The sequence below is a fragment of the Hemiscyllium ocellatum genome, chromosome 42 (assembly GCF_020745735.1).
Source record: "Hemiscyllium ocellatum isolate sHemOce1 chromosome 42, sHemOce1.pat.X.cur, whole genome shotgun sequence".
NCBI lineage: Eukaryota > Metazoa > Chordata > Chondrichthyes > Orectolobiformes > Hemiscylliidae > Hemiscyllium > Hemiscyllium ocellatum.
The window spans coordinates 27,841,500-27,855,635 of NC_083442.1; the positions used below are offsets into that span (position 1 = coordinate 27,841,500).

The 14,136-nt window shown below is 44.5% G+C and overlaps 1 protein-coding gene across 1 annotated transcript in view; it reads right to left on the reverse strand.

The window, feature by feature from the left end:
* Window positions 1-14,136, reverse strand: part of LOC132834709 (myosin-9-like) — a 112,446-nt gene that overhangs the window by 31,588 nt on the left and 66,722 nt on the right. The window contains exons 21-22 of the mRNA XM_060853671.1: window positions 12,687-12,728; window positions 8,406-8,537 (exon numbers count right to left, since the gene is read on the reverse strand). Of these exons, the coding sequence (XP_060709654.1) occupies window positions 8,406-8,537; window positions 12,687-12,728 (174 nt within the window). The remainder of the gene's footprint in view (window positions 1-8,405; window positions 8,538-12,686; window positions 12,729-14,136) is intronic.

The following is a 14,136-nucleotide window of genomic DNA, read 5'->3' on the forward strand; positions in this document are numbered from 1 at the left end:
AAAAAATTAAGAAAGTGAGACAAATTAGAGAATCCAGGGTAAGCTAGCCAGAAATATAAAAACAGACAGTAAGAGTTTCTTAAAAAAGAAAAGAGTTAATAAAATGAATGTTGATTCTACAGAAAGTGAGACTGGAGAATTAATCATGGAAAATAAAGAGTTGGCAGGAGAAATAAACAGGTATTTTGAATCGGTCTTCTCTACAATGGACACAAGTAACGTCCTGGATCTATCTCAACTGCTCCTCATATGACAAGTCTTTTATCCCCAAACATCATTATTGTAAACTTCCTCCAATGCCAGCACATCCATCGTTAGGTACAGGGCCCAAAACTGCTCACTATATTCCAAATGGAGTTTGACCAGAGCCTTATGCAGCCTCAGCAGTACATCCCCGCACCTGTATTCTAGTCCTCTTGAAGTGAATGCTAATATTGCATTTGCCTTCCTAACTGCTATCTGAACCTGCATGTTAACCTTCAGGGAATCTTGAACTAGGAATTCCAAGTTCCTTTGTGGTGCTTCAGATTTCCAAAGCCTTTTCCCTAATTAGAAAATAGTCTACACCTCTGTTCTTCCTGCCAAAGTGTAAAACCTTACAACAGAAAATAACCTGAACGTAGGAACAGGAGTAGGCCATTTGGCCCTTGATGCTGTTCCACCATTCAATGAAACCATGGCTAAACTGTAGTCTAAATCCATATATCTGCCACATATCCCTGAATATCTTTTTATAGATCTAATATGTAAAGTTAAAGATGATATATAAATGTGAGTAGGTGGTGAAAATAGGATCTCCCCTGGAATCCCAGTGAAACAGGATTCTGATGCACTTTGGAAACAATGAAAACTGCATTTGGATATCCGTCAGTCAGTCACTGACTGAGGCCAGCAGCACTGACATTGTCGTAAGACCAGCCTGACCCTTCTGCAAACCTACAGAACAGCCAGGCTCGAGCCCAGCAATAAATGAGCCGCGTGTCTCTAAATCTGTGGGCAACTGCGGGAAAGCAGCTGTGCAACATGTAACATAATCTGATCAAACAAAAACTCACATCAAGAGGAAATTGGTATAATGTATATAAATAAACACATTGGTGCTCCGCTCCCACAACTCATCCCTGTTTACACTGAGCTCAAAAGGAGCCCCTTCACGAAAGGAGAGAGAATAATGGCCATTCTGTAACATAATGTTCTTCACATCCCTTTATCTGCTGCTAATGTCGCTCAACCATTCATCAAAAGCAACATTAAAACAGGTTTAGTCACGTCTGCTCCATGTATCTGTGATTTGGTCTTGGAGGTGTTTGCTCTGCATAATTACAAAATTATAAGAAAGCTGCTTAATTTTGTTTACCAGCTCAGGGGCGAGTCAGGAGTGTGGGTTAATGCTTGAACTGACTACCATGTTGGTAAGTAGATTCAACAACTCCCACCCCCACCCCCACCCCCAAATCTGCTGCTCTGTCCTTTAAGAGGGCTGTTGTTCAAGAGGTGATGGGAGTTATATGACTGTTACATAATGCTCTGATCAGACCCTACTGGAGGAACCGCTTTTAGTGCTAGACCCTACACCCTTGGATACAGAGCTGGCTTAGTCATAGGAGACAGAGGGTAGCGGTGGAAGGAAGCTTTCCACAATGGAGGGTTGTGGCTTGTGATGTCCCATAGGGATCAGTGCTGGGACCTCTGCTGTTCGTGATCGACATAAATGATTTGGAAGAAAATGTTGCTGGTCTAATTAGTAAGCTTGTGAATGATTGGTGAAGTTGCCAATAGTGAGGAGGATTGTCAGAGGATACAGCAGGATACAGATCAGTTGGAAGCATGGGCAGAAACACGGCAGGTGGACAAATGTGAGGTGATGCATTTTGGAAGGTCAAGTACAGGTGGAAATTATACCGTGAATGGCAGAACCCTTCGGAGTATTGATATGCAGAGGGATCTGGGTGTTCAGGACCACAGCTCACTGAAGGTGACAGCACAGGTAGATCAGGTAGTACAAAAGGCCTATGGCATATTTATCTTCATTGGAAGGGGCACTGAGTTTAAGGATAGAGAAGTTATGCTGCAGCATTATAGAACTTTATTCGGGCCACATTTGGAATATTGCATACAGTTTTGGTCACCACACTACCAGAAGGATGTGGATGCTTTGGAGAGGGTACAGAAAAATTTTACCAGGACGTTACATGGTATGGGGGATTTTAGTGATGAAGAAAGCTTGGATAGACTGGGTTTGTTTTCAGTGAAATGCACGAGGTTGAGAGAAGTTTGTCAGATTATGCATGGCATGGATCGAGTTGGCAAGTGTGAGGCTTTTTTCAAGGGTGGACGGGGTCAATTACTAGGTTCAAGTTGCAAAGGGTGGGGAGGGTGTAGTTTAAAAGAGATGCGTGAGGCAAGTTTTTCCACATAAAAAGTGTAGTGTGTGCCTGGAACACGCTGCCAGAGGAGGTGGAGGAAGCGGATACAATAGCAGCATTCAAGAAGCACCTGGAATATAGGAATGGGAAGGGAATAGAGGGATATGGATCCTGTAAGGGAAGATAGTTTTAGTACAAAGGGCAAAGTGTGTCGGCGTTGGCTTGGAGGGCCGAAGGTCCTGTTCCTGTGCTGTATCGTTCTTTGTTCTTGTAAAGGCCACTTTTCTTTTTTTGTACAGCAGGTTACAACATATAAAACCATACTGCTTTAGACCAAAGGAGAGGATGCTTCAATTTTAAAAAAATCAAGTAAGCAAAACTTCTTGTGAGCTGCATTGACAACGTTACCTTGTTCAAACAGTGGGGGAGATGGCTAGATATCGCAGTTCAGGGGCTGGATGTTGAGGGCAGTTTTGTCCAGTGCTAGAACGATAACTGAATTTTTATTCATTTTACTTTTAATTATTTTAGGTTTGGTTTTGAAGATGTCTTGTGGATGTTGGGAAAAAGAAAAGAAGGGACCAAATAAGCTATAGTTTGTTTGACAAGTCAGGTTTGGAGGTGAATTACAGACAGTGCTTTGATAAAAAGGATTCTTACAGCCACAGCAACTCCAAAAATTGTGTTTCAACAGAAAGCAGAAGTTGGCATTGAACAAGTCACTGCCTGGGAAATTGGTTCCAGCAAGTCTGGAAGAGACCCTATCTTCAAGCAGATGGCAACTGTTGAATGGGTAATTAAGGCTTTAGGAAGAGATGTTCAGTGGAACCACAATAGAAGTTGTCTTTTATTTAAACTATGTTTTCTGGGAGAGCACAGTGTGAAGATTTGAAAGCTTCCTGCCGAATGTGTCATTTCAGCTTGTGAATGAGTAGAAAGCTGAATTACAAGGAATCCTGCCTTAGCCTGGGGGAACTGAAAAGCTAACCCTAATCTGCAGTTTCAGGAAAGCAATCAATGAGTTCTTGATTTATATCTGTGATACAATGCATCGCTAAAAGCATTTATGGAATGTGACCAGTTTTATTATTTTCTATTAATTATTCCTTAACTGTGTTTGTCTTTCTCTGTGAATAGCAGCTGAAAACAAATGTTTCAGGTTGAAAGTTTAGACATTAATTAGCCTCCCTTGTTATCCAATTTTTTTCCTCTGCTAAGTTATTGTGCATTTAATAAATATTGAAGTCTTCTACAACACCAGTGTGTGGACTTAATTATCCACAAAGTCTGAAATTGGTTCTCAAAAGTCTGCTTACGAACAACTGGAGAAATGCTTGGGGCTTTAGTTGTACGGGTGGTGAATACAGAGGTAGATAGGCTGACTTAGTTTGCTGCCTGCCCTGAGTCCTAACTCCAGAGACAGACTTTGGATTTGTTGTCATCAAGTGAGAATGTGAGAGAGAGAGAGAGAGAGAGAGAGTGGGAGTGAAATAGAGAAAGTGAGAGTGAGAGTGAGAGGTTGAGAGTGAGAGAGAGAGAGAGAGAGTGTGTGAGAGAGTGAGGTAGAGAGAGTGAGATAGAGAGAGAGAGAGAGAGAGAGAGAAAGAGTGAGAGAGAGAGAGAGAGAGAGAGAGACACACACACACAGTGGGAATGAGAAAGTGTGTGCGTGTGAGAGAGAGAGAGTGAGGGTGAAAGAGAGAAAGTGAGAGAGAGTGGGTGAGAGAGAGTGGTAATGGGAGAGTGTGAAAGAGAGAGAATGCAAGTGAAAGAGAGAAAGTGAGAGAGTGAGAGGGTGAGAGAGACTGGGTAAGAGTGAGAGGGTGAGAGATAGAGAGAGTGAGAGGGTGAGAGTGAGAAGGTGAGAGAGAATGAGAATGAGAGTGAGAGAGAGACAGTGAGAGTGAGATAGTGAGAGTGAGAGTGAAATAGAGAAAGTGAGTGAGAGAGAGACAATGAGTGAGACAGAGTGTGAGAGAGTGAGATAGAGAGTGAGAGATAGAGAGTGAGAGAGAGAGAGAGACATTGGGAATGAGAAAGTGTACGTGTGTGTGTGAGAGAGAGAGAGCAAGGGTGAAAGAGAAAGTGAGAGAGAGTAGTAATGGGAGAGTGTGAAAGAGAGAGAATGCGAGTGAAAGAGAGAAAGTGAATGAGAGAGAGACTGAGAGAATGAGCGTGAGAGAGAGTGAGAGGGTGAGAAAGACTGGGTAAGAGTGAGAGTTGGTGAGAGATTGTAGGTGAGAGTGAGAAGGTGAGAGTGAGAGGGCTGCAAATGTGTTGCTGGTCAAAGCACAGCAGGTTAGGCAGCATCTCAGGAATAGAGAATTCGACGTTTCGAGCATAAGCCCTTCATCTCTTATTCCTGATGAAGGGCTTATGCTCGAAACGTCGAATTCTCTATTCCTGAGATGCTGCCTAACCTGCTGTGCTTTGACCAGCAACACATTTGCAGCTGTGATCTCCAGCATCTGCAGACCTCATTTTTTACTCGAAGATTTTAACCTACTGCGAATCCTCTTACAAGGATGCCTTCCTTGAAGAAGCTCTCTTCCTCCCCTCTCTCTTATTCCTGATGAAGGGCTTATGCTCGAAATGTCGAATTCTCTATTCCTGAGATGCTGCCTAACCTGCTGTGCTTTGACCAGCAACACATTTGCAGCTGTGATCTCCAGCATCTGCAGACCTCATTTTTTACTCTGAGAGTGAGAGGGTGAGAGTGAGAATGAGCGTGTGAGAGAGAGAGAAAGAGAGAGAGACAGTGACAGTGAGAGTGAGAGTGAAATAGAGAAAGGGAGAGAGAGAGAGTGAGAGAGAGAGAGTGAAAGAACGAGACAGTGGGAATGAGAAAGTGTATGTGTGTGTGTGTGTGAGAAAGAGAGAGAGAGAGAGAGAGCAAGGGTGAAAGAGAGAAAGAGAGGTAATGGGAGAGTGTGAAAGAGAGAGAATGTGAGTGAAAGAGAGAGAATGTGAATGAGAGAGAGACTGAGAGAATGAGAGTGAGAGAGTGAGAGAGTGAGAGAGTGAGAGAGAGTGAGAGAGAGTGAGAGAGAGTGAGAGAGAGTGAGAGAGAGAGTGAGAGAGAGTGAGAGAGAGTGAGAGAGAGAGTGAGAGAGAGAGTGAGAGAGAGTGAGAGAGAGTGAGAGAGAGTGAGAGAGAGAGGGCAAGAGTGAGAGGGTAAGAGTGAGAGGGTGAGAAAGAGAGTGAGAGGGAGAGGGTGAGAGTGAGAGGGTGAGAGAGAATGATGATGTGAGAGAGAGAGAGACAGTGAGAGTTGGTGAGAGAGAGTGGGTGAGAGATAGTGAGAGGGTGAGAGTGAGAGGGTGAGAGTGAAAGAGAGTGGGTGAGAGAGAGAGTGGATGAGAGAGAGAGTGGGTGTGAGAGAGAGAGAGAGAGAGAGTGAGAGGGAGAGAGGGTGAGAGGGAGAGTGGGTGAGATAGAGAGTGGGTGAGAGAGAGAGGGTGGGACAGCACGGGTGAGAGAGAGTGAGAGAAAAAAAAAAGAGTGGGTGAGAGACAGTGTGGGTGAGAGTGTGGGTGAGAGAGAGTAAGTGAGTGAGAGAGAGAGTGGGTGATAGAAAGTGGGTGAGAGAAAGTGGGTAGAGGATGAGAGAAAGAGAGATAGTGAGTGAGAGAAAGAGTGAAAGGGAGAATGTGAGAGACAATGTGAATGAGATTGAGAATGAGAGTGAGAGAGATAGAGAGTGAGAGAGTGACAGTGAAAGCGAGAAAGTGAGAATGAGAGTGAGAGTGAGAATGAGAGAGAGAGCGCGTGGGTGAGAGAGAGTGTGAGAGAGGGAGAGTGGATGAGAGAGAGAGAGAGTGAGAAAGTGGGAGAGGGAGTGTGAGAGAGTGTGAGTGAGAGACAGTGAGAGTGAGAGATAGCGAGTGAGAGAGAGTGGGTGAGTGAGAGAGAGAGAGAGTGGGTGAGAGAGAGAGAGTGGGTGAGAGAGAGAGGGGATGAGAGAGAAAGAGGGGGTGAGAGAGAGAGGGGGGTGAGAGAGAGAGGGGTGAGAGAGAGAGAGAGGTGGTGAGAGAGAGAGAGGGGGGGTGAGAGAGAGAGGGGGTGAGAGAGAGAGATTGTGAGAGTGAGAGAGTGAGTGAGAAGAAGAGTGAGAGTGTGGGTATGAATGTGTGTGAGAGAAAGAGAAAGTGTGAGTGGGTGTGTGAGTGTGAGAGTGAGCGAAAGAAAAGAGAGGGGAGAGAGAGAGAGAGAGAGAAAAGGTCTGGGTTAGCTCAGTTGGCTGGATGGCTGGTTTGCGATGCAGAGTCACACCAACAATGTGGGTTCAATTCCTGCACCAGCTGAGGTGACCATGAAGGGCTCTCCTTCTCAACCTTTCCCCTCACCTGAGCCACGATGACCTTCAGATTAAAACAGTTGTCTCTCTCAAAGTAGTCCGGTAAGACCAAGGTGACTTATTATTTGGAGGTCAACAACTATCTTCTTCATTATCAACTATATAGCTGGTAATAGTAGGGATTCAATGATTCCATTCTATGTGGAAACAGGCCGTTTGCCCCATCGATTCCACACTGACCATCCCACCCAGAACCATCTGTTACCCTATCCCTATAACCCTGCATTTCCTGTGGCCAACCCACCTAACCTGCATATCCCTAGACACTATGGGAAATTTCCCATGGCCAATCCACCTGACCTGCACGTCTTTGGACTGTGGGAGGAAACCTGAGCACCCGGAGGAAACTTAAACAGACACGGGGAGAATGTGCGGTGTTTGCACGGTCACCCAAGGGTGAAATCAAACCGGATCCCTGATGGAGCGAGAGACAAGAAAACGACAGATACTGGAATCCAAAGTAAAGGAGCAGGAGGCTGGAAGACCACAGCAAGCCAGGCAGCACCAGGAGGTGGAGAAGTCAACGTTTTGGATGTAATCCTTCTTCAGGAAGGAGAAGGGTTACACCCAAAATATTAACCTCTCCACCTCCTGATGCTGCCTGGCTTGCTGTGGTCTTCCAGCCTCCTGCTGGTCTCCCCTGGTGCTGTGAGGCAGCAGTGCCAACCTCTGAGCCATCATGCTTCCCCACTACTGAGCCACCGCCTTTTATGTTTTCTGCTAATTTCCCAATCACACCTACCACGTTTAACACTGAAATCATTAACATATGCTAAGAAAGCAAATGTGTGGAATGCCACAAGAAACTTCCTTCCATTTGCAAAAACATCCATTTCACCACCACCCTTTGTTTCCCCCCCCGCCCCTTTGGATTCAATTTCTCACACTCCCCACCAGCTTGAACTCTCTTGTCCTGTTTGCCATGTGGAACCTTGCTCAATGCCTTACTCGGACCCATGTGGACAACTTGCACTTTAATGAATAAAATAATAAGACAGCATCCAGTAACTGGATTTGCAAAAAAAACTCATCTGGTTCAGTGATGCCAGCATGATGACACCGTGGTTAGCACTGCTGCTTCACAGCACCAGGGACCCGGCTTCGATTCCACCCTTAAACGACTGTCTGTGTGGAGTTTGCACATTCTCCCTGTGACTACATGGGTTTCCTCCGGGTGCTCCAGTTTCCTCCCACAGTCCAAAGATGAGCAGTTCAGATGAATTGGCCTTGCTAAATTGCCCTTAATGTTCAGGGATGGGTAGGTTAGGTGCATTAGTCAGGGGTAATGATAGAGTATTGGGTAATGGGTTTGGGTGGGTTACTCTTCGGAGGGTCGGTGTGGGCTTGTTGGGCCGAAGGGCCTGTTTCCACACTGCAGGATGCTATGATTCTAAAACAATGTCCTTGGACAAAGGGAATCTCCTGCCCTTACCTGTTCTGACTCCAAATCCACATGGATGTGGCTCTTAACCATCCTCTGAAAGGGTGAGTAAGCCATTTAGGGGGCAAGTAGACTTGGCGTGTACTTGCCAGTAACATTCAGATTGTAATAAGGGTTTTCTTTTTTAACAGAAGACATTGAAAGACTGAAGGGCCTCCTCATTTTCCTATGGTTGTCTTTTTGCCGCCTGTGCTAGAGGTTGGCTGAGAGCTCCGTCCACTTTCAGGTTGTATGTTCTCACCTGGCCTCTGGCAGACTCCAGTTCCTGGTTTTGCTCCTCCAGCTCACTATTCCGAGTCTGCAGCATGTCCCAAACTTTCTGTAACTCCTCTCGCACCAGAAAGAGCTCACTATCCACTTCCTCCAGCGATGCCTGTTAATGTAACACAGCGTGCTGGGATTAGAATGTACAATCACAGGACCATAGCAGGCCATTCAGCCCATCCTGCCTGTCTCAGCTCATCACAAGTGCCATCCAATTAGTCGCGTTCTCTATCCCCAGTTTTTCCTTTTCAAATATTTATCTGATTTCCCTTCTGAGAGAAATGGTTGAATCCCTTTCATGTCAGATTACAGCAACTCACTGCCAAGAATGACAGGCTCATATCTTTTAGATTTTGCCGTCTATCTTAAACTGATAATCTCTGGTCACCAAATTTCCGGCCCGCAGAGACGGATTCAAGTTTTTGGAATTGAGAATGCTCAGCTGTAAATCGTTCTCGATTACTTCAGGATATTGGGTCAGCATGGGTGAAATGGGCCGAAGGATCTGTTTCCATGCTGTACATCTCTATGGTGCTAAGTGCTTCCAAAAACTCTCCTGAACAGTCTGGCCCTAATTCTCAGACTATCCTCTAATTGTAGAATCCCTAACCAGTTTACCTTCATTTACCCTTAGGAATTGACCGACAGGTTTAGACAGTACATTTGGATTGGCTCAGGCTTGGAGGGCCGGAGGGCCTGTTCCTGGGCTGTAAATTTTCTTTGTTCTTTACCCTATCTTTTCCTGTTAATATCTTGAAGACAGTTCAATTAGATCATCCCTTAATCTTCTAAATTCCCTGCTTACCTGTAAAGTATTCATTTGCTAGCACACCCAAATCACACTGAGTTCAATATTTCAAACGGTGCTTGAGGAATTGGAACATGGAAACAGGCCACTTAGCCCATCATCTCTGTGTCAGCCTTTCCCTCTGTGCTAGCAATACAGCTGAGGACGGCCAATTGCAGGAAAATGAGCAGACTGATTAAAGATGATTATTTGAAACAAAAATTAACATGCAACTAGTTTCTTTACAGTCCTGTGTCATTTATGTAACTTTCCAATGCTTAGAAGCAAGTTCAAAAATACTAGTGTTGAGAGGGTGGTGCTAGAAAAGCACAGCCGGTTAGGCAGCATCCGAGGAGTAGGAGAATCGATGTTTCAGGAATAAGCCCTTCGTCACCCTTCCTGATGAAGGGCTTATGCCCGAAACGTTGATTCTTCTGCTCCTCGGATGCTGACTGACCGGCTGTGCTTTTCCAGCACCGCACTCTTGTCTCTGATCTCCAGCATCTGCAGTGCTCCCATTCTCTCCTAAAAAAAAAACTAGTGACCATTTAACTGCTGTCAATTAGAGTCATACAGCACGGGAACAGACTGCTCGGTCCAACTCAACCAAGTTTCCCAAACTAAACTCGCCCCATTTGCCTGTATTCTGCCCATAAATACTCAATTGTTGGAAAAACGCATCTGGTTCACTAATGTCGTTCAGGGAAGGAAACTGGCATCCTTACCTGGTCTGACCTACACAGGAGACTCAAGACCCACAGCAATATGGTTGATTCTTAACTGCCCTCTGGACTATTAGGGATAGGCAATAAACATTGGCCCAGCCAATGACACCCATATTCCACAAGTGAATATAAATAATATTGCTTTGGTTTGCGCAAAAGCTCGGTTGGAAACCAAAACAAACTTATTTACAAGGTTTAGGGTGTAGGTTTGCTCGCTGAGCTGTAGGTTTGATATCCAGACGTTTCATTACCTGGCTAGGTAACATCATCAGTGGCGATCTCCAAGTGAAGCAAAGCTGTTGTCTCCTGCTTTCTATTTATATGTTTGTCCTGGATGGGGTTCCTGGGGTTTGTGGTGATGTCATTTCCTGTTCGTTTTCTGAGGGGTTGATAGATGGTATCTACATGTATGTGTTTGTTTATGGCGTTGTGGTTGGATTGCCAGGCCTCTAGGAATTCTCTGGCATGTCTTTGCTTAGCCTGTCCCAGGATAGATGTGTTGTCCCAGTTGAAATGGTGTTTTTTTGAGGGGGATCTCCGCTATCAGGATTCATAGCAGAAGCGGTAATGCAAAGACTAGAACAAACAGCCCTACCAACCATCAAACCAAAAATCTGGGTCCGCTACGTAGATGACACCTTTGTCATCACAAAACGAAACAAGATAGAAGAGACATTTAACATCATCAATAACACCCTCACAGGCATAAAGGTCACCAAGGAGGAAGAAACCGACAACAAACTCGCATTCCTGGATGTCACAGTCAAAAGAACGGACAATGGAGAACTACAAACCTGCGTATACAGAAAACCGACAAACACTGACCAAATACTTAACTACACCAGCAACCATCCCAACACACACAAACAAAGCTGTATCAGAACACTATTCCAACGAGCCACCACACACTGCAGCACAGACGAACTTTGGAAAACAGAGGAGAACCACCTATACAACGTATTCAAGAAGAACAGATACTCAACAAATACAGTCCGCAGATTCCTCAGGAACAAACCACGACAAGCAGACCAAACACAGCCAGAAACCCTAACCACCTTACCATACATCAAAGAAGTTTCAGAAATGACAGCCAGACTACTAAGAGCCCTTGGAATCCTAGTAGCACGCAAACCTACCAACACTCTCAAACAAAAACGAACAAACTTAAAAGACTCAGTACATCCCATGGACAAAACCAACGTCATCTATAAAATTCCATGCAAGGACTGACACAAACACTGCATAGGACAAACAGGAAGAAAGTTAGCCACCAGGATACACGAACACCAACTAGCCACAAAAAGACATGACCCTCTCTCCCTCATAGCCCTACACACAGAGGAAAAAAACACCATTTTGACTGGGACAACACATCTATCCTGGGACAGGCTAAGCAAAGACATGCCAGAGAATTCCTACAGGCCTGGCACTCCAACCACAACGCCATAAACAAACATATAGATCTAGATTCCATCAACCCCTCAGAAAACGAACAGGAAGTGACATCACCACAAACCCCAGGAACCCCATCCAGGAGAAAGGTATAAATAGAAAGCAGGAGACAACAGCTTCGCTTCACTTGGAGGTCACCACTGATGATGTTACCTAGCCAGGTAATGAAACGTCTGGATATCAAACCTACAGCTCAGCGAGCAAACCTACACCCTAAACCTCAACCTGAGCTACAAACCTTCACAAACCTTGCAAAAATTATTTACAAGGTATTCCATGTCTGAAATACCAGATTGTATTGCAACAAAGTATAGAAATCATGACTACTTTATAGCAGTCATGTACTTGCATATACACATATACTGTATATAGATCAATCTATACAGGTGTATGTGTGTGTGTGTGTATATATATATATATACACACACACACCTGTATAGATTGATCTCACATACAAGTAACCCCCTTAATTCGCCACAAATCTTGTATTTTCCATATACCTCATGTAAAAGTCGATCATAGTTTTTCACAGTCACAGATCAACATTTATGAGTCAATGTGCCTGCCCATTGCGCCCCACCCCGGCTTTCCAGGTTGCTGGCTGTACTGTTCCGTTCCAGGTCTTCCAATCCGCCAGCCATTATGCTCCACTCCAGGTTTTCAGAATTACTGTAATGATACAACTGTACAAGGCGACCGCTGTATCCATGGAATTGGTTCCAGTTACACGCAGTTCACTGCAGCCTGAACATATTACAGGGAACGTTCCAGAACCAGGGAACTGGGGGGGGCTACCGGGAAGGTATATTTCCCATTTTACCTATTTTGTAGATAAATATTCATTCCCTCGAAAACAATACCTTGTGTATAAATCAATCCCCTAATTTCAGATTAAAGAAAAGTCTTCAAAATTCGACCTATACACAAGTATATACGGTACGTGTGTGTGTGTGTGTGTGTGTGTGTGTGTGTGTACACACAGTGCTTTGTCACTATAGCAAGACACAACCACAGAGGAAAAACAGCGTTAACGCTTCGAGTCCAGTGCACCTTCATCTTGAAGAGTTCCAAACGAGGGTCACTGGACTCAAAATGTTAACTTTGTTTCTCTCTCTACCATTGCTGCCGGTCCACCTGAGTTTCTCCAACATTCTGAGGTGCAGACTCCAGCATCCAGCAGGTCATTGTTTACTAAACAACTCCAGACATGGAAGGTAACCTCTCCCCACAGTGAATTGCCTGTTGAAGACTTGCATATGCTTCAAGAATGAATTTGCCTGAATCAACATCTTACCTTAATTTCTCCTGGCTTGCTCAATTTGACTTCTTCAAGTTCCTGAAAAACACAAGACCAGAGGATAAATTGTTAAAAAGTAATAAGCTCACCAAAAGTTGCACTGACCGTCTCACCTCAAGGTAACAACGTGAAATCTTGATTGACATGGATCATCCTGGTGAACTGCCTCCCAAGAAAGGAATCATTCCTTAAATAAGGGGGTGAAAACTGCTCACAGTGCTCCAAATGAGATCGCCTGTGCTTGTCTCACATTGCACTTGTGGGATTCCTTATAGCCACCCATGAGGGTGGAGGGGCCCAGCTGGAGTCATAAACATGGCAGGAGAGAAGTTAAATGAGTTCCTTGCTCCTGATCCTCCCTACCCCAAGAGTATTCCCATTGGAAAGTGCGATGATGCCGTCACTTTAAAAGATTATTTTGTCCTTTTTTTTAAAAGTGAGGTTGTAAGGTAGAGGTGCAGAACTGGCTACTGAGGACAATTTAAACAAACAACTTGCAATGCCTTGAGGTGAAACATTGGAAGCAGCCTGGATGTGGCCAGATCTCTCATTCCAGACTTTCTCGTTGCCTTTAGCTTTAGCAGCAGAAGCCGTTGTAGTCTCAAAAAAGTCAGAAGCTTCAGTGAATGTCTCTTGGCAGTAACACACTGAATATTCTCTCGATGTTTCTTCCTCCTGGATTGGAGATCTGCATCTCAGGATATATGTCTGAATTTGCTTTTTTGCCAAGGGGTGTGTTTATGAGATGTTACTGTATTGGAACAGTTCATTAATAAAAGCTCCTGTATCTATTATCCTGCTACATTTTCCAATTCTTATTATTCTGAATTCCTCTTACATTTGTTTGCATTTTAACTGCAGTTTTTAAATAAATTGTGCTTTGTTTAACATTTGGCGAGTGACATCGCATCTGGATTATTGCACTTCACATTTGCCTTCAAAATTTTTTAAAAAATTAGGTCTAAGCGATTTAGAGGGGGTTCTGGCCTGGTCCATAACAAAAGGCCATGGGCAAACTTCACATGGGTTTGGGGATATATTCAACTGTGATGCTCTCACACTGTTGCCCTCTCAACTCACCATCCATATTTGTCAAGGCAAAATGGCATCCTGGGTAAATTATCACAAGATAACCCTGAACACCAACCCGAGTCAGAGTATTTTGAGGAGGTAATTGGAAGGCAAAGCAGTGAGGATCTGCTCTGAAGTCAACTCAACAACAGCCTGCATCATCTGTCAGCCCACAGCAAGTGCATTCAGAAAACGCACTCACACAATGCTAATTCCCTTGGTGGGAACTTGGGATATATCATGAGAAAACGATTCATCTCCCTCAATGCTTCAATGGGAGTAGGAGAGAGACCCTGCGAATGGGCATCCAGGAAAGTTGTCAAGGCTTGATGGACTGAATGGCCTGTAATTACTACGCAGGAGAAAGTGAGGACTG